General features: G+C 38.3%; 1 protein-coding gene across 1 annotated transcript; it reads right to left on the reverse strand.

Annotated features, from left to right (window-relative positions):
* Nucleotides 1-2,151: 2,151 nt before the first annotated feature.
* On the reverse strand, nt 2,152-4,574 carry LOC133832537 (uncharacterized). Its single transcript, XM_062262867.1, has 3 exons — nt 3,529-4,574; nt 2,677-3,421; nt 2,152-2,598 (listed from the first exon to the last, which is right to left on the reverse strand). Exons 1-3 carry the CDS (start codon nt 4,572-4,574, stop codon nt 2,152-2,154), a joined length of 2,238 nt encoding a protein of 745 aa, XP_062118851.1.
* Between the last annotated feature and the right edge of the window lie 21,818 nt (nt 4,575-26,392).

A 26,392-nucleotide genomic window follows, 5' to 3' on the forward strand; every position in this document is an offset into this window, starting at 1 on the left:
ACCTAATTTCTTTATTCGTCAAAAATTTTAGACCAGAAGTTGTTAGTGGCAAAAAAAAAAAAAATTATATATATATTTTTTAGGTGTGACTGCGCGCCACGGCCCATATCAATTAGAGCCGCGGCGCCCAGTGACAAATAATTGCTATTTTTAGTTTCATTCTGAGCACCGCGGCTCTAATGTCTAAAGGTTCTGTGCGCCGCGGCGGGGAAAATGGCACCAAATTTGAATCGTGATTTTAAAAAATTTATCTATTAAGCTCTATTTATAATCCAAGTCTATTTAAACCACTAAGCTTTAATTTTAAACCGTTTTGCTTTAAAGTTAAACCACTTACCTAAGAATGTAAACCTCAAACCAAATGGCATCAAATATTGAACAACTAGGGTAAATGGTATCTAATTTTGATCTCAAAATTAAAAGTTTTATCCATTAAGCTATTTTTATAATCCAAGTGTCTTTAAACAACTAAGTTTTAAATTTAAACCGTTAAGCTTTAAATTTAAATCCCTTACCTATGAATTTAAACCACTAAGCTTTAAATTTAAACCACTAAGCTTTAAATGTAAACCACTTTCATAAAACTTTAAACCACAATGCAAATGGCTTCAAATTTTGAACCACATGGCTAAATGGAATTAAATTTTGAACCACAAGGCTAAATGGCATCAAATTTTTATCCATTAAGCTCTATTTATAATCCAACTCTATTTAACAAACTATGTTTTAAATTTAAACCCCTAAGCTTAAAATTTAAACCCCTATGTTTTAAAGTTAAACCGCTAAGGTTTAAATTTAAACCACTTTCATAAAACTTTAAACCACAATAAAAAAGGCATCAAATTTTGAACCACAACTCTAAATGGAATCAAATTTTGAACCACAATTTATAAATTTTGAACCCCTAAGCTAAATGACATCAAATTTTGAACCCCAAGGATAAATATTATAAAATTTTGATCCAAAATTTATGTATTTTTATCCATTCAGCTCTATTTATAATCCAAGTCTCTTTTACCCTCAATGTTTTAAATTTAAACGACTAAGCTTTAAATTTAAACCACTAAAGTTTAAATTGAAACCACTTGCCTTAAACTTTAAACCCCAAGGCTAAATGGTATCAAATTTTTATCTATTAAGCTCTACTTATAATCAAACTATATTTAACCAATTATTTTTAAATTTAAACCACTAAACTTTAATTTTAAAACCCAAACCTTTAAATTTAAACCTAATTTCTTTATTCGTCAAAAATTTTAGACCAGAAGTTGTTAGTGGCAAAAAAAAAAAAAAATTATATATTTTATTTTTAGGTGTGACTGGGCGCCGCGGCCCATATCAATTAGAGCCGCGGCGCCCAGTGACAAATAATTGCTATTTTTTTTTTCATTCTGAGCGCCGCGGCTCTAATGTCTAAAGGTTCTGTGCGCCGCGGCGGGGAAAATGGCACTTGCCTAAAGGGTTTATAATCCAAGTATCTTTAAACAACAAAGTTTTAAATTTAAACTGTTAAGCTTTAAATTTAAACCACTTGCCTAAGAATTTAAACCACTAAGCTTTAAATTTAAACCACTTTCATAAAACTTTAAAGCACAATGCAAATGGCTTCAAATTTTGAACCACATGGCTAAATGGAATCAAATTTTGAACCACAAGGCTTAATGGTATCAAATTTTTATCCATTAAGCTCTATTTATAATCCAACTCTATTTAACCAACTATGTTTTAAATTTAAACCCCTAAGCTTAAAATTTAAACCCCTATGTTTTAAATTTAAACACCTTGCCTAGAAATTTAAACCGCAAGCCTTAAATAAATAAGATTAACTGATAAATTTGTCATAATTTAAAGATGATAATCTATCATCTTTTATAACTTTTTTCTGTCAAATTCATCTCTCACTAATATCAATTCCTATTTTTCATAAATTAAATAGATAATAATATAATAAAAAGCAAATGTACTTTAATAAATGTATAAACATTCTTATCCACAAGTCCACAACGCAACAAATATGTATAAGATTGCATCTTTATGGTCTTTAGACTGCAACAGATAACAACAGTTCTTGCTTTCATGCATAATGCACTGTACTCAAGGACAATAATCAATCTCAATGATCATGATATGTATGCAATTCACAACTCAATGTTATCCTTCTTTTAGAATTGGTTGGTTTTTACAATTCTTTCTATTATGCCCCAATATTCCGCAATTTCCGCACTTGACTGTTCGAACATGCTTGGGAAATTCTCCTGTTGATGGAATTCTTTTTTTCTTGGGACGTCCTTGTTTTACTTTGAATTTTGGAGCTTTCATGCTATCTCCTATAATTTCATCTGGGACACTCCAATCATCTTTATCTGGAAGAGGATTAATTGATCCTGCATGTGTCTCTTTCAAAACAGAATTTTTATACCAATTTGAGCAAAATTTGTACTTGTCCAAGTACTTGCTTTCAATTGTTGCAATAGCATGTGCCCATGGAATTCCCTCTAGTTGAAATTCATTACATGTGCACATATGTTGTTCCAAGTCGACAACAAACACTCGATCACCATATGTGACACTAGATTTCATTGCATCAATTGCATCTACCTGTGAAACAATACAATTATTAAGCAATAAATTTAAAATCCAAACAAAAAGAAAATAAATGTAACTTTAATAACATACCTTCATTCGAAATGCCACATCAAGTTTGATCTCTATTTCATCATTTGCCCATTTTGTCACCTCAACAAATTGGTTGATTGCTGCTTCTTTTCTTGTTGAAAACCATCTTTGAAGCATCTCTCTTATAGCTTCTATTAACGATGTTATAGGCAATTCTCTCGCATGCACAATTGCTGCATTTATAGATTCGGCAATGTTACTTGTAAGAATGTTATACCTCTTCGTTGGAAAGAATGGCCGAGCCCATTTTTCTGGTTTTGCTTCCAAAAGATAAGTGGTCATTTCAGGGCTAATTTTCTGTAATTCAACCATGGCAGAATAATATTCTTGAGCTGAGTACGCTCTTGAAGCAGTTTCAAATATGGCATGCACATGTAATCCCCTAAACTTAGTCCTTAGATTTTGCTTCAAATGATAAAGACAAACTCCATGATATACACCAGGATACACTTGTTCAACTGCATTTTTGATGCTTTTATGCCTGTCAGATACTATGCACAAGTTTTCTCGTTCACCTATTGCTTCTTTTAGTCTTGTAAAGAACCATATCCATGCATTGTCATTTTCTGAATCCCCAATTCCAAAGGCGAGCGGAAAAATTTGATTGTTTCCATCTTTAACACAAGCTGCATACAGTGTACCTCCACATTTTGTCTTTAAAAATGTTCCATCTACCACTATAACTGGTATACATTGCTTCCATCCATCTAATGAAGCCCCAAAAGCAATAAACATGTATTTAAACCTGTAAAATTTAAATAAAAAAACAACCAATTCCTAGAGATGTAAGATATGGATTGTAATCAGTAAAGCCTTTAATATAGGAATGCAAATCATAAATATTATTCATACCTGTTTTCTTCATCTTTACATACTATTGTGATAGTTCCTGGGTTGGCCAACTGTAGCATATACAAATATGAAGGCAACAATGCATAACTTTCCTCATTTGACCCTCTAACATCATCAGCTGCAAGTGTTTTTGCTCTCCAGGCTTTATTGTATGTTACACCTACCCCATGTTCATCTCTCATGTCTCTTATTATTTTCCTTGGTCGATAGGTTGATCCTGGGTCACGAAACTTCTCTTTGAAGTAACTACTGATGACTTTTGCACTTGCTTGTCTATTTTCAAAATTTCTGTGATTTAAGGAGCATGTGTGGTGTTTATGGTATTTGATAACTCGAAAGTAGTCTGATACTTTTGAGCTTCTTGCACGTACATACCAGCCACAATTCTCATCTATGCATTTTGCCCAAAATGCTTCTGAACATGATTTTTGAATTCTGTACTGAAAGTGTTTCTTGATGGCTATTTTCGCAAGTGTATGTTTTAGATCAGTCTTATTCTTGAAAACATAATTGAGTCTTATGTCTTCAATCTCCATATTCGGCAACACATGCAGAGGTGATTGAGCTTCTTGCCCGTGTTCTGTAACTTTGTTGGATTCTTGTGTTGAGGCGCTCTTCATCTTGCTAGTGCTTGCAGTATTCGTATTGGGGTCTGTGAGAGTCAAACTGTGACTTGTTGCATTTCTTGCTAAAGTAGATGGAATGCTAGCTTCTCTTGGCAAAGAAATGGTTTGATTTCTCTGTTCTACTTCAACGATGAGAGGACATTTTTTCAACTCTTCCACAGTCTTGTTCAAGTTTAGATAAACTTGTAAATTTTCATCACTTTCTATCTTCATTCCTTTGCTTGTATCCATATTTGCATCAAAAATCAAGTTTGCTGAAATCAATCTTTCATTCAATCTGAGCTCTTTGTATATCTTTATTACCAATTCCACATACTTGATATCCTTTTCCACCATCAATATTTTCACTTCATGATCAATGTATTTGTTGTTTGCATTCCATCTTCCGTTAAAAACTACAAATAACATTATCTTATCCATTTCCTGAAATAAAAAATAACACAACCATGAGAGCTTATTGCTTTATCTTGGATAGAAATTAAAAAAAAAAAATCAATTCAATATACTTTTTGCCTTAACTTCACTCATCTCAAGGCAAACACAATTTTTGTAAAACTAAGTGTCAATAATATTTGTGACTCAATAAGAAGAATCAAAGTAATTCAAAAGATGTTTTATCGTGAAGATGAAGATAATAATGTTATTTTACAACAAAATTTAAACCTCAAACATTCAATGGCTAAAAATTTAAACTAATACTTTCATAATTTACAACATTGTTCTTAAAATTAGGATTCAATGTGCTGAACAACAAAGACATATTTTTGAGGATGCTGGAAATAATTTTGGCAAGAGAAATGGATTTAAAAAAGAAAATGACAGAAATAAGACAAGTTGAAGAAGTGCTAAAGCAAAGGCTGGTCCCATCAGAAGAACAAGTATACTACATGGGAGATGAAACAGAAGATGTTCGGGAAAAATTGTTTGTGGTGGATAATATGGCTGTGGTTTCAGTGGGAATTTCAAAAGAGTTGTTGGGTCAATTGCAGACACTCCAGGTAAGTTTAAAAAGTTCAGCTACTCGGCTGAGATCAAAGCTGGAAAGCAGCAATGCAAATTTTAATGACTTGCTTGTTACATAGACAAACAAACTAAAATCCAATTTGAGAGATGCTGAAGATAAAATAATTCTTGCCAATTTAAAAGCCTTTACTTTGGGTTGATAAGGTCAGATTGCCTGATAAAGAGCTGAAAGAATCTGAGTTTCTGCTGCTGAATGCAAAGTATTCTGCAGATTGGAGTCAGGAAGAGCTTAATGCTCTATGTTGCATAATCAATGAAGTACCATCTTGCACTTCTATAAGACCAAGAAAATGAATAGCAAAAAGTATATATATTGTGTAGTTGGGAAACAAAGAAAATCGCTAAAACTCACTTACTCATGGCATATCCATAAAAGGAATTAAGAATGCACTTTCGAGAGAGTTGTAAAGAATCATATAATAGTTTTTAGTTACCATTTTTATTACATATAATAAAAATAGTTCATGATCTTCCAAAAGTAAATAGATGTTATTCTTTGCATAAGATTTTTTGTAATGTGATAGATCTTTCTTAGGTAATAACAATTATATCTGTAAAGAACGCCCTAAACTAATACTTACAAAACATTCGCATAACATAGTTTATAAAAGAATAACATTCATTATCAAAGTCTCAGGGGGACTTATTTAAAACCATGCAAGTTGGCGCCACAAGTTTTAAAATAAAACATAGGTTTTTATGCAAAGTTCAAAGAAACCAAAAATTAAATAACTGAGTCCCACTGATAATTTAGGAAAGTCTCTTAAAAACAAAACATAATTTAAAATGGCGTTCTACGTTGATCGTTTTTTCGTCCATAGGATTACCCCACGCCATACACCCCATGATGAAAGAACTCCTCACGTCACCATGCGTGCCATAGAGAAATCCTATTTGCTACCTAGAAGGAAAGTAAGGGGGTGAGCTAAAAGCCCAGTAAGGAAGTACAAACAAATAAGCAAGTAAGAATACAACAAATACAAACACTAACGTTCATCTAAAACATCATGGTATATCATAACATAATCGTAACATATCATCATATCATAATATAATCGTAACATATCATCATATCATAACATAATCGTAACATATCATCATATCATAACATAATTGTGACATATCATCATATCACAAACATAATCGTAACATATCATCATATCATAACATAATCGTGACATATCATCATATCACAAACATAATCGTAACATATCATCATATCATAACATAATCGTGACATATCATCATATCACAAACATACAGCATACATGATGAGCATGGAACGCTAGTTGTCCATGTCACCCTATGAGGTAAGCAGGAGATCACTGGTCCTTGAATAACCTCGGCGTGTCCGCCCTAGGAGTTACGTCTCAATGTCCTTAGTAACTCGTTCGATGTATCTGACATCGTAATCTGTTTGATGTATCTAACATCGTAATCTGTTTGATGTATCTGACATCGTAACTGGTTTGATGTATCTAACATCCATACACATATCACATTCAACATATCATCACGTTATGGCATTCATAATTCATAACAATTCATTCATACAACAATCTTACCATTCTAAGATTGTTGTATGAATGAATTGTTATGAATTATGAATGCCATAACATGATGATATGTTGAATGTGATATGTGTATGGATGTTAGATAGATCAAACCAGTTACGATGTCAGATACATCAAACAGATTACGATGTTAGATACATCAAACAGATTACGATGTCAGATACATCGAACGAGTTACTAAGGACATTGAGACGTAACTCCTAGGGCGGACGCGCCGAGGTTATTCAAGGACCAGTGATCTCCTGTTTACCTCATAGGGTGACATGGACAACTAGCGTTCCATGCTCATCATGTATGCTGTATGTTTGTGATATGATGATATGTCACGATTATGTTATGATATGATGATATGTTACGATTATGTTTGTGATATGATGATATGTCACGATTATGTTATGATATGATGATATATTACGATTATGTTATGATATGATGATATGTTACGATTATATTATGATATGATGATATGTTACGATTATGTTATGATATACCATGATGTTTTAGATGAACGTTAGTGTTTGTATTTGTTGTATTCTTACTTGCTTATTTGTTTGTACTTCCTTACTGGGCTTTTAGCTCACCCCCTTACTTTCCTTCCAGGTAGCAAATAGGATTTCTCTATGGCACGCGTGGTGACGTGAGGAGTTCTTTCATCATGGGGTGTATGGCGTGGGGTAATCCTATGGACGAATAAATGATCAACGCAGAACGCCATTTTAAATTATGTTTTGTTTTTAAGAGACTTTCCTAAATTATCAGTGGGACTCAGTTATTTAATTTTTGGTTTCTTTGAACTTTGCATAAGAACCTATGTTTTATTTTAAAACTTGTGGCGCCAACTTGCATGGTTTTAAATAAGTCCCCCTGAGACTTTGATAATGAATGTTATTCTTTTATAAACTATGTTATGCGAATGTTTTGTAAGTATTAGTTTAGGGCGTTCTTTACGAATAAAAATGATCATGCCTATCTCCAAAATAACTATTGTCTTCAATTTTTGATTTTTATTACTTAAAAGAAATCATTCCTTTCCCACTAGGTCACACGCCCAAACACTCTTCTTCCCTTTCTTTTCTTCCTTTTTTTTTTTTATAAATAAATAAATTAACTCAAATAAAATCTAAAATAAGGAAATATAAAATGTGTAGAAAATCTACACATGTGCACCGTGCTACCATGCACTAGCACACACTAAATCACTAGGGTGCATTACTATCTATCATGCACCTTAGTGCATTCCACCATAGCTCACATAATTACCTCAATTGTCACACGTAATTAAAATGTAACACTAATAGTAAAATAAACATGTTACACAATTATTCATTTATTAAATTAATTAACCAAACAATTCTAACAATTAAATAAAGTAATAAACAATCAAATAAATCAAATAATTATCCAAATAAAAATAACAACACTTAAATAAAACAATTCATCACACTTAACATTTAAATAAAATAAATCACAAAAATTTTAATAATCTAAAAAAAAAATTTAGTGCACTACAATATACCCTCCTGAAAAGGAATTTCGTCCCAAAATTCTTTCTTACCAAATAACTCAGGGTATCTTGCTTTCATGTCATCCTCCAACTCCCATGTTGCTTCTCGTTCCGTACTATTCTTCCACAAGACCTTGACTAGTGGAATCCTTTTGGATCTCAGTTCCTTGATTCCCTTTTCTATAATGCGCTCAGGCTATTCATCATAACTCAAGTCCTGCTTCAGCTGTAACGGCTCGTAACTCAACACATGAGAGGGATCTGACACATACTTACGCAACATCGAGATGTGAAAGACGTTATGCGTTTCAGCTAATGCTGGGGGTAGTGCCAAACGGTACGCAACTTGCCCTATCCTGTCCAATATCTCAAATGGACCGATATATCTAGGGCTTAACTTCCCTTTCTTTCCAAAACGCATCACACCTTTCATCGGCGAGATTTTCAAGAAAACAAACTCGCCTACAGCAAACTCGATGTCCCTTCTCTTGAGGTCAGCGTAGCTCTTTTGCCTACTCTGCGCAGTAAGCATCCTTTGGCGTATCTTCTCAATTGCCTCACTAGCCTCACTAACTGCTTCAGGCCCTAAAATCCGTTTCTCCCCAACTTCATCCCTGTGCAAAGGAGATCTACATTTACACCCATACAGCATCTCATAGGGAGCCATCCCTATGGTAGATTGGTAACTGTTGTTGTACGAGAACTCCATTAGAGGCAGATATCGGTTCCAAGACTCTGAAAAGTCCAATGCACAGCACCTCGACATGTCTTCTAATATCTGTATAGTCCTCTCAGACTGGCCATCAGTCTGAGGATGAAAAGCAGTGCTGAACTTCAGTCTTGATCCCATAGCTCTCTGTAGCCCTTTCCAAAAGTTCGATGTGAAAACTGACCCTCGATCAGAAATTATCGACTTTGGCACCCCATGACGTCTCACTATTTCACTAACATACAAGTCAGCATATTGATCCGCCGAGTATGTGGTCTTAACTGGCAGAAAATGAGCAGATTTAGTGAGTCTATCTACTATCACCCACACTGAGTCATGCTGCTTGGTAGTTCTAGGTAACCCTACCACAAAATCCATCGTGATATCCTCCCACTTCCATTCAGGAATGTAGAGCAGTTGAAGTAACCCTGCTGGTCTCTGGTGTTCCGCTTTGACTTGCTGGCATGTCAAACATCTAGCAAAAAACTCAGCAATGTCCCTCTTCATTCCATGCCACCAATAAAGTGCCTTGAGGTCTTGGTACATTTTCGTGGATCCTGGGTGCAAGGAATAAGGCGTTGTGTGCGCTTCTTTCATGATACTTTCCTTAATTTCAGCATTGTCAGGTACACAAATCCTATCCTTGAATCTTAGCAACCCACCATTAGACACCGTGAAATCGCTGCTGCCACCTTCTTGTACCAAAATCTCTTGTTTTACCAAGGCTTCATCCAATTTCTGTCCTTCTCGGATTTGTTCTAGTAAAGAGGATTGCAATGTGAGGTTTGCCAAACTTCCTGTCACAATTTCAATCCTAGCATTTATGATCTCTTTCTGAAGAGGCATCTCTATCGCATGCAGTGCTGAGACACTCCCATGTCCCCGCCTGCTCAAAGCATCGGCAACTACGTTTGCCTTGCCTGGGTGGTATAGAATCTCACAATCGTAATCCTTTACTAATTCCAACCACCTTCGCTGCCTCATGTTTAGTTCCTTTTGTGTGAAAAAGTATTTCAGACTTTTGTGGTCGGTGTATATCTCACACCTATCTCCGTACAGGTGATGTCTCCATATCTTGAGTGCGAATACTACAGCTGCCAATTCAAGGTCATGAGTGGGATACCGCTGCTCATAATCCTTGAGTTGTCTGGAAGCATAAGCTACCACCTTCCCTTCTTGCATCAACACGCATCCCAAACCGTTCTTTGACGCATCACAGTATACCACAAATTTTCCGCCCTCGGTGGGAACACAAAGGATAGGCGCGGAAATCAACTTATCCTTCATGGTCTGAAAACTCTCTTCACATTTTTCTGTCCATGCGAACTTCTGATGTTTCCAGGTTAAGTTGGTCAACGGGGTAGCGATCTTCGAGAAACCCTCGACAAACTTTCTATAATAACCTGCCAACCCTATTAAACTCCGAACTTCTGAGGCATTCTTTGGTTGGGGCCAGTCTCTAATGGCCTCGATCTTTGATGGGTCTACTGCAATCCCATCCTTGGAGACTATGTCCCCTAAGAAGGTTACCTGTTCCAGCCAAAATTCGCATTTAGAGAACTTGGCGTACAACCGATGTTCCCGCAACCTGTTCAGAGTCAATCTCAAATGCTCTTCGTGCTCCTCCTTGGTCTTTGAGTAAATGAGGATATCATCAATGAACACTACTACGAACTTGTCCAAGAAATCCTTAAATACCCTATTCATCATATCCATAAAGGATGCTGGGGCGTTGGTGAGTCCAAAGGACATCACTAAGAATTCGTAGTGTCCATAATGAGTTCTGAAGGCCGTTTTTGGTATGTCTCCCTCTTTCACCTTCAACTGATGGTACCCAGACCGCAGATCAATCTTCGAGAACACTGAAGCCCCTTGTAGCTGATCAAAAAGGTCGTCTATCCTAGGCAAAGGATACTTATTCTTAATGGTGACCTTATTGAGCTCTCGATAATCAATGCACATCCTCATACTCCCATCCTTCTTCTTCACAAATAGGACTGGTGCTCCCCATGGCGAATGGCTAGGTCTTATGAACCCTTTGTCCAACAACTCCTGTAGTTGGTTCTTAAGTTCCTTTAACTCCACTGGCGCCATTCGATAGGGTGCCTTAGATATCGGTGCAGTTTCAGGTGCAAGCTCGATTACAAACTCGATCTCTCTGTCTGGGGGTAGTCCTGGTAATTCCTCGGGAAACACCTCCGGGAACTCACAAACAATGTGAACATTTTCTGGCTTTAGTTCTGACTCCTTGGTCTTATCCACTTCACTGGCAAGGAATGCCGAACATCCATGTTGCATCATATTCCGTGCTTCCAGTGCAGATATTATGGGTGTTCGAAGGCCTGCTACTTCACCTTTAAAGGAGAAAACCTCTCCTTCCTTTGGCCTGAACTCTACGATCTTCTTTCGACAGTCTATCGTAGCCCCATGCTTGGATAACCAATCCATGCCGAGTATGACATCATAATCCAGTATACTCAGTTCTATGAGATCTGCTGGGCACTCTCTACCTTCTACCGTTACAGGTGTTGACGGTAACCACTTATTTGACAACATCATATCTCCCGATGGCAACAATGTACTAAAGTTATGTGCAAACATCTTACAAGGCATATTCATTCTATCAATCACATTCATGGAAACATAGGAATGAGTTGCTCCAGAATCAATTAACACTCTACACATTGTACCAGATATAGGGAGCTGACCTGTAACCACGGTGTTGCTATTGGCCGCTTCGTTCTGAGTTAAGGCGAAGACTCTTGCTGGCACCAGATTGTTATTGTTATTGTTATTCTGTCCCGCCTTCCATTGTGGGCAATTCTTCCGCAAGTGTCCTGCCTGGCCGCACTTGAAGCATTTTTTGGTACCGGCCTGACACTCTCCTGGGTGTTTCCTTGTGCATTTAGGGCAGGTAGGATGCTCAACTCGGTTGCCCTGTTGGTTCCCACGGTTCCGGTCATTGAAGCGGTTATTGCGGTTGCTATGGTTCTGAGAGTTGTGGTTGCTGCTATTCGGGACTGGAGGTCTAGGCCTTTTATCAACCCCACTATTCTGCCCTTCGATAGCCTTTCTCTTGTTGCTCTCATGGAAGTTCTTGTTGCGGTGGCTCTCTCTTCTAGCGGCATTATCCTTCCATATTCGATCCTCCAAATATTCAGCCTCAAGAGCTCTATCCAATACTTCTGCATAACTGGCCACCTCAGCGCTGGTCATCCTAACATCCCTTGCTATTATTGGTTTGAGTCCCTTTACAAACCTCTGAACTCACATTGCATCAGTCGGCACCACTTCAGGGGCAAACTTGGCCAATCGATCGAACTTCTGTGCGTAGTCGGTGACCGAAAGGCTCCCTTGAACCAGAGTTATAAATTCATCAACCTTAGTTGCTAGCACCGCTGGACTATAATACTTCTTACTGAATGCCTGGACAAACTACGCCCAAGTCATGGTATTTGGATCATGGGTCTGTTTAGTCGCGTCCCACCAAATACGTGCATCCATCTTAAGTAGATAAGCTGCGCAGGAAACCCTTTGGCGATCATCTAACTCCATATGATCAAAAATAGCCTCAACAGACCTTAGCCAATCTTCCGCCACCATTGGATCAGCTTTCCCTTCAAACGTCGGTGGGGCTTGTTTCCTGAAGCGTTCATATACTGGTTCAAACCCATAGGCTACAGGTTGTAGTGCAGGTGGTGGTACTGGCGGCTGTAGTTGTGCCACTGGTACTTGAGGTATAGGGTGCGTTTGAGATGTCTGTGGTGCTTGTCTAGCTTGCGCTAGCTCCTCATCTCTTAGTCTCAACTCTTCTCTTAACCTTGCCACCTCTACAGCCAGGTCCACAGTTGGCGCTGCTAGAGCTGCAGGTTGAACAGTTGGCAGTTCAACATCAGGGATGGCCGTAGTTTCAGACCTTGTGGAGGCACCCTTTCCTCTGCCTCTACCTCTTCCCTTTCCTCCTCTTCCTCTGGTTGACATGATGAAGTTCTAAGGCAATCACAGGAAAAATTGTAAGGAAGGAACTTGCATATCGATGGATATTTGTAAATCATGCATTCACATCACACCATTAAATTTGCATAAAATATCCATAGCATTCAAAAATATTCCAAAATTAAACAATCCCAAAAAGTGTTTAATTAATCCAAAACATATTTCCTTAAAGTTTTAGAAAAAAAATTATTATTATTGATCCATCTTATTTATTGGCATCCCCATGCGACGATCATGAAGTGGACTCTAGTCCTCGATGGTGGACTCGTCCCCTGAATCATAGTTGAAAATGTCCTCCGTAATGTGGTAATAGTCAGGCGCACTTGCCATAATCTCCATCCTCGGGGTCGGACGCGGTATAGCACGCAGTACTTCTTCCACGTCATATATCGACTCTAAACGCTCCTCTATTTCACCATCATCCGTCATTACTAATACCAGCTCCTGATGATCTAGCTCGTAACTTACCAAAAAGTTGCGAATCGTAAACTCCATAGTGCTAAACTCCATGTCATCTATCACAACGTTATTCCATGATTGATTTAACTGTAAAAGAGCCTCTGGGTACATTGACAACGCCTCACTCATTACCCAGTATTTTTCTATGGGCCAAAGCAAGGCTCCTCTCTTATTCATCATTCTTTGTATATGTTCGCAAACCTCCTTCGTCGTCTTTAAGACCGCTACCTTCCAATCGTAGTAGTCTTCGTCAAGCTCAACTTTAGGAATTGCACGGATCTCCTTAATCAATTGTTTCTTTGTTGTTCTTAACACAGGAGGCATATTTACTACAATAGTTAACAATAGAAAAAGAATTAAATAAAATAGAAACAAGCAATAACACATAAGCAAATACTTACGACGCGGTGAAGTGAGATTTTCCCATCTTTAGCGTGTATGGGGGGGGGGGGGGGGGGGGGGTCCTTGGAAAACATGGACGACCGTCTCTGATACCATTTGTAAAGAACGCCCTAAACTAATACTTACAAAACATTCGCATAACATAGTTTATAAAAGAATAACATTCATTATCAAAGTCTCAGGGGGACTTATTTAAAACCATGCAAGTTGGCGCCACAAGTTTTAAAATAAAACATAGGTTTTTATGCAAACTTCAAAGAAACCAAAAAATAAATAACTGAGTCCCACTGATAATTTAGGAAAGTCTCTTAAAAACAAAACATAATTTAAAATGGCGTTCTACGTTGATCGTTTTTTCGTCCATAGGATTACCCCACGCCATACACCCCATGATGAAAGAACTCCTCACGTCACCACGCGTGCCATAGAGAAATCCTATTTGCTACCTGGAAGGAAAGTAAGGGGGTGAGCTAAAAGCCCAGTAAGGAAGTACAAACAAATAAGCAAGTAAGAATACAACAAATACAAACACTAACGTTCATCTAAAACATCATGGTATATCATAACATAATCGTAACATATCATCATATCATAATATAATCGTAACATATCATCATATCATAACATAATCGTAACATATCATCATATCATAACATAATCGTGACATATCATCATATCACAAACATAATCGTAACATATCATCATATCATAACATAATCGTGACATATCATCATATCACAAACATACAGCATACATGATGAGCATGGAACGCTAGTTGTCCATGTCACCCTATGAGGTAAACAGGAGATCACTGGTCCTTGAATAACCTCGGCGCGTCCGCCCTAGGAGTTACGTCTCAATGTCCTTAGTAACTCGTTCGATGTATCTGACATCGTAATCTGTTTGATGTATCTAACATCGTAATCTGTTTGATGTATCTGACATCGTAACAGGTTTGATGTATCTAACATCCATACACATATCACATTCAACATATCATCACGTTATGGCATTCATAATTCATAACAATTCATTCATACAACAATCTTACCATTCATAGCATAAAATCATAAAATCTATCTAACTTCCTTACCTCAGGTCCAAGCTAAGAATTTCACAATCTTTCAACGAGCCTATATCATAATCAAAATAACATTTCTTAGGTTCATAAAATTACTATTTTGCCCTTCCATACAACTCATGTGTGCATGGGCCATGCACTCATGATAACAGTTACACTAAACATGCAATTATCGCCAAAAAGAATAATGCTCGTTCTATCCATTTTACTAACATGATTGTTTTATAAAAATCACATAGTTGAATAATAATCATGATTTTGGACGTAAAAGTTGATTTGCATGTAACATGCATACGTGGGAACATTGCGTAATAAAGACGTTTTCAAAAACGATAATTCTACATTTCTTGCTTTTATTGTTTGAAAATCAATAGACATATTACATGCTTTATTTTTCTTATAAATTTCTAAGTTGATTAAACTTCTCAAAACTTTATTTTATTTTATAAAATTATTTTATTTTAGCTCAAAAATAAAATATGTGACATCTCCATTAATTAATCTCAAATTACAAATAATTAACCAAAAAGCTTGGATTTAATTAAAATGCCTATTTTTAATATGTCCCTTTTAAAGATATATTTTATCATTGTGTTACATAAATGATGTGAAAAATATATTTTTAGTGTGGAAAAATACATTTTGATTTAAATTATTTAAGACTTAGTTTTTATGTAGCAAAATCCCTATGTGACAAATTTAATAACAGTTTTAACCTTTTTTTAAAACAAACTTTCAACCACCATTTATTTTCTTCAAAAGTCACAATTAAATAGAATCTAAATATTTTTCTCAATAAAAATAAAGGTGTTATACCCAAAAATTGGAGAATGCATCCTAGGAGGCTAAGGAGAATGCATCCAGGAGAGTGCCTCCTAGGAGGGCTAAGAGGGTGGTCCTAGGAGACCCCAAGGGTGTGTAGGAGGTAAGCCTCCCAAGGTTTTCTAAGTGTTGGCTCGAACGTGCCCAAGGTAAATAGCTAAGGAGGAGGAGTCTCATGCAAGAGAATGGAGACTTAGACTTTCATAAGGAAAGTCTATACACTGTTCGATCGGACATGTTTGGGAGATGCTAAAGAAGGTTGCCTCAATGTTGTCCAAGGTGAGGTTCCCTCAATATTGTCCAAGGTGAGGTTCCCTCAATATTGTCCAAGGTGAGGTTCCCTCAATATTGTCCAAGGTGAGGTTCCCTCAATATTGTCCAAGGTGAGGTTCCCTCAATATTGTCCAAGGTGAGGTTCCCTCAATATTGTCCAAGGTGAGGTTCCCTCAATATTGTCCAAGGTGAGGTTCCCTCAATATTGTCCAAGGTGAGGTTCCCTCAATGTTGTCCAAGGTGAGGTTCCCTCAATATTGTCCAAGGTGAGGTTCCCTCAATATTGTCCAAGGTGAGGTTCCCTCAATGTTGTCCAAGGTGAGGTTCCCTCAATGTTGTCCAAGGTGAGGTTCCCTCAATGTTGTTCAAGGTGAGGTGCCAAGGAAGTTGCCTCGGACCACCTTGGTCCGAGGAGAAGCTAAGGAGATTGGTTCAAGGAGGGACATGGCATGCTGGAGGAGAGTACATGTTCGAGGAGAACCATGCACGTTCAGCCCACCCAAAGCATGTCCTACCACCATGCATATCCTACCACCATGCATGTTTAACCAGCACTTGCATGGGTAGTGAGTAGGAGGTGGACCAACTAGCTAGAGGAGACTAAGTCAGATACAACTTCAACAACATGCGCGGGAATTTCTCATTCTTCCCACAAATAGGGAGTTTGTTACATTTTGAATGTTGAATGTTTATTTGTAAGATAAATATAATAAATATAGTAAAATATCCCTATTATAAGGGGATATCAGTTGAGGATCCCATCTCTATAAATAGAGAGCTGATGGGATGAGAAGAGGGTCCCTTCCGCTTATTCTTTCTAGAGAGATAAAATTGGGTCTGTCTATTCTAGAGAGAGAAAGTGCTGAAATTAGAGAGAATTCTTGTATTTTCACAATTTATACTGAAGAAGCTCAGTTGGCATAGTCCATCTGATCTTGAGTATAGATTTATAAATCACAACTCTAAGTGGATTAGGCTATTACCGACAATCGGGGCTGAACCACTATAAAAATTCTGTGTTATTTACTTTTCTTGTTTATACCGTCTGTTGTCGTTTACATTCTCTTGAAGGTTCGTCGTATTTGACGTTCTCACGTCGTTGGCTAAAAACGCAGTCAACATTTTGGTGCTTTCATTGAGAGCCTGAAGAGAAGAACAGACGGTCCCTGAAGCAAGATGGCGCCTAAGAACACCACTGCTGCTTCCAAGAGGACGAACTCCTCTAAAGAACCTGCTAGATCTGAAGGTCCTTGCCCACAATATCATGAGAATGAACCTAGGGTCATGCTTGAGGATGTGACTCCAGGAGTTGAAGAGCTCCAAGAGACCATGGGGGCCTTCCAGGAGGAGATGGCACGATTCCACGATAGGCAAGAGGCGTTTGCTGAAGAGATGGCTAGGCAGAGAGCTGCCTTAGAGCAGCAAAAACGCGATATGGAGGCCAGAAGTGAGGAGCTCAGACAACAACAGGAGGAGGTCAACCAGAAACATCGTGAAGCAGCGCTTGCTTTGGAGGCTGCTACCAAGTTGGCCCAGGCCAATGCCCAAGCTACAGCACGAGGGGCAACCACTCCAGGAGCAAGGACCACAGAAGCTGGTGGTAGGAGTAATGATAGACCAAGGAGGGGTGGTAATAACCCACCTAGTGAGGGAGATGGAGTTCGATCGCACACTACCTCAACCCAAGGGGAGCACTCTAGAACCCCCTCCAGAAGTCACCGATCGGGCAGTAAAAAGACTCCACCTGGGCAGGAGCAAAATAAATCTCCTAGAGAGAAGAGGACCTCTCAGTTCAAAGATGGGCATGGTGGGGATGAGGCTGATAGTCATCCAACCAGCCAATCCAAGGAAAAGGAGGGCCACAACCCACAAGGAGGAGAACACTGCCCAGAACGTGCCAAGAAGCCTCCATTGCACCCCGACCAGCGGCGTAGCAGGAGAGATGAAGTCCCACGTAGTAAGCCCACTGGGAAATCGAAGAGTACGGTGTTTGATCGGGTAGGAGAGCATGCTTCTCAGAAGGATCTGAGGGACGTTATCACCAACAAGAGGAGGACCGTCCCGGTCGAAGGGCAAAATCTGGACCGTCCTACCAGTCAATTAGAAATACTTGACGGTGGCGTGCCAGATGGTAATGCCCGACCAGGCGGTCAAAACCTTGGAACCTCATCAGTTGCACCAGCTATCCAAGCCCAGCTTGACATGCTAGCAGCTGCAGTGCAAGGTTTGTCGAAGCGACCTTCCGAGATAGATCCGATAGACTACCGGAGTGGCAGCCCGTTCTCTGCTCGAATAAGAGCAGCCCAACCACCAGCAAAGTACAAAGCACCGATACTGCCAATTTATACCGAAAAGGCGGACCCAATAAGACATGTTGGGAAGTTTGAGGACCAGATGGAACTACTCGGGGTGAGTGATGACTATCGGTGTAGAGTCTTCCCCACCACCTTGACGGACACTGCCCAAGAGTGGTATTGGAGGTTTAAACCAAACTCCATTACCTCTTGGGAGTCATTCAGGAAGGAGTTTTGTAGACAATTTAGCACTGCCCGGACTCCACCAGTTTATGCCAACGACTTGGCAGATATCAAACAAAGAAAAGATGAGTCTCTAAAGAGCTATATACAGAGGTTCATGAGAGAAGCCAATAGAGCAACCGCTGTAGGAGACGAAGGGAAGATGGTTGCTATATCTGCTGGGATAATTTATCGGAGTCCTCTATGGGACAGCATCCATCGCCATCCAATTTCAACACTTCAACAATTTCTTGACCGGGCGGAAAAATATATGAATTTGGATGATGCAATAGAGAAAGGGGAGAATGGCATAAACAACCCAAGCAGACCAAGTGACTCTCCTAGTGATGGTGGAAAGAAACGTAGAAGTAATGGGTCTGACCACCATGAAGAAAAGAAGGCAAAGGTGGATTCAAGTGAGAAGCCAACCAAGTATGAGCCTCAATTCACCAACTACACCACTCTCTCAACCAGTAGAGCAGAGATATATCTTGCTAGTCAAGAGGAGGTTCCTTACAAGAAGCCTCCACCCATCAGGAGAGAGATGAGGAAGAGAGACATGAACAAGTATTGTCGCTTCCATGAAGATTATGGTCACGACACAAATGAATGCAACCACCTCAAGGACGAGATAGAATTTCTTCTCCGGTCGGGCAAGTTGAAGAAGTACCGAGCAGAGACACCCCAAGGAGAAGGAGGTAGAAGCAACTCCGGATTCAAGCGACAAAAATCTCCACCCTTGCAGCCTGGACCCGTGGACTTCACCGTAGACACTATATGTGGAGGTCCACCCTTAGCTGAGGAGAGCAACGAAGCAAGAGGAGGGGTATGCTGAGGAGGAGTGCTAGGAGCAGGAATCGTTGGAGTGGCGTGCACATAGAGCGTCGAAGGAGATATTATTTTTAAATACCGCTTTCAGAGTGGTAGCTTGATTTCGAGTTTTTTTAGACTTGTTATTTAAGTTTGGTGTATGAACTGGTTATTTGCTAACCAATCATTTTATTTTGAACAATTTTGGTTGTTTAAGACTCGTTGCTAGACATGTTTTGTCATTTTTAATTTACGAGTAATAAAAGAGACTACGCGCAGCGTGGTCGATTCTTGCTACAAATATGCATGTGTGTTAGTTATCCGAGTAGTGTTCAACTGGTCGATGTGTTCAAGCAGTGTTCAACTGCTTGAGTATTTTCCATATATTCTATGTGTTTCACGAGTAGTTAACTGCTCGAACAGATTCAGTCATGTAGCAAGTGACTAAGGGTCTTTCAACCTCCAACCACCTGGGGGGCACATGGGGTATGCTGGTATATAACTTAACACAGGCAATAAGAGCACGAGGTAATATATCTGTTTTTAGGCTGACTTGTAAATTTTCGAAGTCCAAAAAGGCCATTAAGCTAACTTGCTTGGCAAAGCTTAAGTAACTTGGAATTTTTAAAATTTCAAGTTAGGAGCAGATATTCGTGTGACCGTAAACATCATGCTCATAAAATGTTAGAGCAATAAGAGTGTGAGAAAGTATACTTAGCATGGACTTATGAAATGTCTAGAATTTCTAAGTTAGAAAACTAAGTACTCATGTGAAAATCTAAGGCATACACCAGAGTGACTTTACTCTTCACAAAAAACTTATAACTTTTTAAGTCTAGAGGAGACTTAGAATGTTTTAAGTTAACAAGGAGAAGTAAAGTCTAAATGCCAACAGCTACAAGTTTAGCTCACCAGGTGCAAAGTTTTCTTGCTCAGGAGAGCAGATACAACTTCCCTGGTAGGCTAAGCATGTATCACCAATCGACTTCCCTGGAGTAAATCAAACAAATGCATGCAAAATAGATGCTACATGGTGAAAATTTGTCCTTGGGAGGAGAAGTCAAGTTTTCACTAAGATTGATTGAGAGAAATCAATCTCTCAAAATAAATTTGGGAGGGTCGAGCAAGGTGCTTTGATGGTTTTTCCTAAAAGTACCTAAGAGTGCCCAAGCAAATGCATAAAAATGTGGTGTCTAAGCATACCTCGAGGTGGCCGATCGGATGCATGTTGATCCAAGGAGCATCTCACCTACGTCCAAGGATCTAGGCTAGAAATATTGGTGCCTAAGGTGCTACATCCGACCAAGAGGAAACAAGAAGTATCCAGTCGGACCTAGGTCTTTGGCACCATAAGAAAAGAAGTGTCCGATCGGACAAGAAGTGTGCCTAAGGTGCTACATTCGACCAAGAGGAAACAAGAAGTATCCAGTCGGACCTAGGTCTTTGGCACCATAAGAAAAGAAGTGTCCGATCGGACAAGAAGTGTGGTACCCGATCGGACCTTGATGGAGGAGCCAAATGTTTGGCTCGGGCCATGTCCGAGGAGAAGCCAAGTCATTGGCTTGGACCTTGGTTCAAGGAAAGGTCATGAAAGCTTCGATCGGATTATGTTCGAGGAGAAGGCCATGCATGTGTGCCAAGGGTCCGATCGGACCTTAACTTGGTGAGCTTCCAAAAAGATTGGCTCGGACCAAGTCCAAGGAGAGGTCCCATGCATGCCCAAAAGATAAACTCAAGAGTGCATGCCTGCCTGCCTTGTGTCTAAGAGTATATGCATCCGATCGGACATGATTGGAGGAGCCAAGAGGTGTCCGATCGGACCTTAGTTTGGGCTTCCAAAAATATGTAGCTGGGACATGTCTGATGAGAGCCAAAGTGATTGCCTTGGACCCATACCCGAGGAGAGTGCTTGCATTCGATCGGATCACATCCAAGGAGACCATGTTTTGCATGGTGCAGGCCGAGCATATCCAAGGAGCCTAATGCATGTGTCCGATCGGACAATGTCATGAAAGCTCAGTCCGAGGAGACCGTGCATCCGTTCCAAGATGGTTGGATCGGACCAAGTCCAAGGAGAAGTCCCATGCATACCCAAAAGATGAACTTAGTTTTTGGCCAAGGGTATGCAATGTCCGATCGGACATAATCTGAGATGCCAAGAAGAGTGTTCTTCCGATCGGACGTGGTTGGAGATGCCAAGAAAAGTGTTCATCCGATCGGGCATGGTTGAAGATGCCAAGAGATTGGACTTAGATTTTGGCCTAGGAGAGGCCACACAAGCTTCGATCGGACCGTGTCCGAAGAGAAGCCAAGTCATTGGCTTAGATTTTAGATCGAGGAAAGGCCATGGAAGCTCCGATCGGACCATATCATGAAAGCTCCGATCGGACATAGTTGGAGGAGCCTAGTGCGTTTGGCTCGGACATGTCCGAGGTGAACTTCCAAGATGTGTGGCTCGGACCACCTTGGTCCGAGGAGATTGCAAAAATATGCCCGATCGGACCCTAGTCTGAGAAGCCAAGAAATTGCCTCGGAGGAGAAGACAAGTTCGATCACCGAAATTCTAATCCTAGCGCAACCAAATCAAGGATATTCAACAACCTACCTCTATACTATGATGTTTTTGCAACATATACAAAGGGAGCTTATATTTTCATTACATCAAGAAAATATAGTTTGAAGAAATCACAAGGAAAGTTCAAGACAAGTTCTGTCATGGGAGTTTACGTGAAAGTTGTCAACCGGATAGGAGTTTTGGATGACCTCAAGAGCATTTTGCTAGAAGAAAAGTTTATCATACGAGGGGAATCGTATAATAAACTTGGGGGGCAAATGTTATACCCAAAAATTGGAGAATGCATCCTAGGAGGCTAAGGAGAATGCATCCAGGAGAGTGCCTCCTAGGAGGGCTAAGAGGGTGGTCCTAGGAGACCCCAAGGGTGTGTAGGAGGTAAGCCTCCCAAGGTTTTCTAAGTGTTGGCTCGAACGTGCCCAAGGTAAATAGCTAAGGAGGAGGAGTCTCATGCAAGAGAATGGAGACTTAGACTTTCATAAGGAAAGTCTATACACTGTTCGATCGGACATGTTTGGGAGATGCTAAAGAAGGTTGCCTCAATGTTGTCCAAGGTGAGGTTCCCTCAATATTGTCCAAGGTGAGGTTCCCTCAATATTGTCCAAGGTGAGGTTCCCTCAATATTGTCCAAGGTGAGGTTCCCTCAATATTGTCCAAGGTGAGGTTCCCTCAATATTGTCCAAGGTGAGGTTCCCTCAATATTGTCCAAGGTGAGGTTCCCTCAATATTGTCCAAGGTGAGGTTCCCTCAATGTTGTCCAAGGTGAGGTTCCCTCAATATTGTCCAAGGTGAGGTTCCCTCAATATTGTCCAAGGTGAGGTTCCCTCAATGTTGTCCAAGGTGAGGTTCCCTCAATGTTGTCCAAGGTGAGGTTCCCTCAATGTTGTTCAAGGTGAGGTGCCAAGGAAGTTGCCTCGGACCACCTTGGTCCGAGGAGAAGCTAAGGAGATTGGTTCAAGGAGGGACATGGCATGCTGGAGGAGAGTACATGTTCGAGGAGAACCATGCACGTTCAGCCCACCCAAAGCATGTCCTACCACCATGCATATCCTACCACCATGCATGTTTAACCAGCACTTGCATGGGTAGTGAGTAGGAGGTGGACCAACTAGCTAGAGGAGACTAAGTCAGATACAACTTCAACAACATGCGCGGGAATTTCTCATTCTTCCCACAAATAGGGAGTTTGTTACATTTTGAATGTTGAATGTTTATTTGTAAGATAAATATAATAAATATAGTAAAATATCCCTATTATAAGGGGATATCAGTTGAGGATCCCATCTCTATAAATAGAGAGCTGATGGGATGAGAAGAGGGTCCCTTCCGCTTATTCTTTCTAGAGAGATAAAATTGGGTCTGTCTATTCTAGAGAGAGAAAGTGCTGAAATTAGAGAGAATTCTTGTATTTTCACAATTTATACTGAAGAAGCTCAGTTGGCATAGTCCATCTGATCTTGAGTATAGATTTATAAATCACAACTCTAAGTGGATTAGGCTATTACCGACAATCGGGGCTGAACCACTATAAAAATTCTGTGTTATTTACTTTTCTTGTTTATACCGTCTGTTGTCGTTTACATTCTCTTGAAGGTTCGTCGTATTTGACGTTCTCACGTCGTTGGCTAAAAACGCAGTCAACAAAAGGAAAAATCATTACTTATCAAAATATGTATTCATACCATTAAAATATCATTTTTCAATAATACCATAACTTAGGAAAAATAATTTATTCCAAAAACTCATCAAATTCATTTTAGTGACATTTACTTCATATTTTATTACAAAAATTCCAGCAATTGTTTTTATCATTAAAAATCACCATAATCAATTTAAAAGCTCATATTTTCTAAAAAAAATCAATAAAAATTCTGTAGGTAATTAATTGAGTAAAATATCATAACATGAGACTTAAAATCCCCTTTTTAATTTCATAAAAATTAACATAAGATCAAGAACATTACTTATGCATGCAACTCATCTTTTTATCAACTTTTACCCAATTATTTACAAAAAAAAAAAACAGCAAGCTTAATTCCTCGTAAAACTCAACTTTTGTCCCAAAAATTACATAAAATCATACATGTTTAAAATCTCATCATACTCTTATAATATGCATGATTCTAATATCACTAACATATTCACATGAATTCTTTTAAAACCATTTTTTCTATTCCATTGAAAACCAACAAAACACTAACAATGACAATAACATATAATAACTCATAAGCACCATATTCACGTATACCTTATATTATCCTAACATGTTTCTATCATGATTTTCATGCATCTTATAATTTAATCATTCACAATATAACATGCATCTATCAAAATTTCATGGATCAAAATATCAAGATTGCCAATTATTATCTTACCCATATCACATAGGTCCTAAAACATGGATCTACTATATTGAAATTCACTCAACATCACAAAAATATCAAGAACATACTTAGGTATGCCTAGGCCGAAATCTCCATGCATGCATTCATAGATTATCACAATTTTTTTATGCATAGCAAAATCAACATCACAACCCTTTTAACACAAATCATACTCTCACAATATACAAATCATATACACCAATCCTACCAAAAATCAACCATTAGCATCATCATCAAAACCTCATAGACAACCCACCAAAAACAATATAAAGGCTAAGAAAAGACCATTACCTCTCTTGATTGTAAAATCAAGAACACAATAAGATCAATACCCAAACTCCAGACCCTTGTTCAAGCCTAGGGTTTTTATTGGAAAACCACCATGAGGAGAAGAAAGAACCCAAACACACAACAATAACACAAGTCAATAACATATTATCAATAAAAGAGATTATACAAATAAGAAAAACAAGAGGACATACTCTAAGAGGGGTTCCTCTTCACCTTCTCCTTCCTTCTTTCTTTCTTTCTTTCTTCCTCTCTCTCTCTCTCTCTCTCTCTCTCTCTAGGTCACGGCAGCCACACAAGAGCAAATGGCTCTTCTCCTCTTTCATTTCCCCTTTATCATAATCCTCTCATAAAGCCTCCCCAACACAATAAGGTAAGTTTCCTTTTTCCATTTATTTTCTCTTAATTTCTCTTTATTTAAATAGATATAAAGGAATAAAAATGATCATGCCTATCCCCAAAATAACTATTGTCTTCAATTTTTTATTTTTATTACTTAAAAGAAATCATTCCTTTCCCACTAGGTCACACGCCCAAACACTCTTCTTCCCTTTCTTTTCTTCCTTTTTTTTTTATAAATAAATAAATTAACTCAAATAAAATCTAAAATAAGGAAATATAAAATGTGTAGAAAATCTACACATGTGCACCATGCTACCATGCACTAGCACACACTAAATCACTAGGGTGCATTACTATCTATCATGCACCTTAGTGCATTCCACCATAGCTCACATAATTACCTCAATTGTCACACTTAATTAAAATGTAACACTAATAGTAAAATAAACATGTTACACAATTATTCACTTATTAAATTAATTAACCAAACAATTCTAACAATTAAATAAAGTAATAAACAATCAAATAAAACAAATAATTATCCAAATAAAAATAACAACACTTAAATAAAACAATTCATCACACTTAACATTTAAATAAAATAAATCACAAAAATTTTAATAATCTAAAAAAAAAAATTTGGTGCACTACAATATCTTAGTTTCCAAATCCAATAATGAAATTTCTCAAGAACAACTTTATTAATAACAATGAAAGATTTACAAATGAGCATATGAGAGGCTCAAACTCTCGTACCACAGCCTTTCAAGAGGGCTGATATCTCCACCAAAGTTTAAATTATAAATCAAGTATATGTAAACCCTTAGTTTTGAAATTTAAACCATTAAGCTTTACATTTAAACCACAAGACTTAAAATTTAAACTACTTGCCTTAAAATTTAATCCGCAAGTCTTAAATATCTTAAAATATGAACAACTAAACTTAAATGGCATCAAAATTTAATCCACAATGTTTAAGTTTTATTCATTTAGGCTTAAACTATAAACATACTCTATTTTAATCTATATAATGTAATGTATGAATCTAATATAAAAATTTTATAATTTTAAACCAAATGTCTTAAAACTTAAACCACTATTTATAAATCTGAACCACAAGGCTTAAATGACATCATATTTAAACCACAATTTATAAATTTTTATTCATTTAACCTTAAATTATAAACCAAGTATCTTTAAACCCCTAGGTTTGAAATTTAATCCACTAAGCTTTAAATTTAAACCACAATGCTTAAAATTTAAACCACTTGCTTTAAAATTTAAACCGCAAGCCTTAAATGGCTTAGATCAAATGTTTCATGGCATTTGTTTGGTAAATTGCAGACACCCCAGCTAAGTTTGAAAAGTTCAGCTACTTGGCTAAAATCAAAGCTTGAAGGTTCCAAGGAAGAATTGAAGGCTAAAGAAAATTATTTGAGCAAGCTGGAAAGGAGCAATGCAAAATTTAATGACTTTCTTGTTG

The sequence above is a fragment of the Humulus lupulus genome, chromosome 4, assembly GCF_963169125.1.
Source record: "Humulus lupulus chromosome 4, drHumLupu1.1, whole genome shotgun sequence".
Classification (NCBI taxonomy): domain Eukaryota; kingdom Viridiplantae; phylum Streptophyta; class Magnoliopsida; order Rosales; family Cannabaceae; genus Humulus; species Humulus lupulus.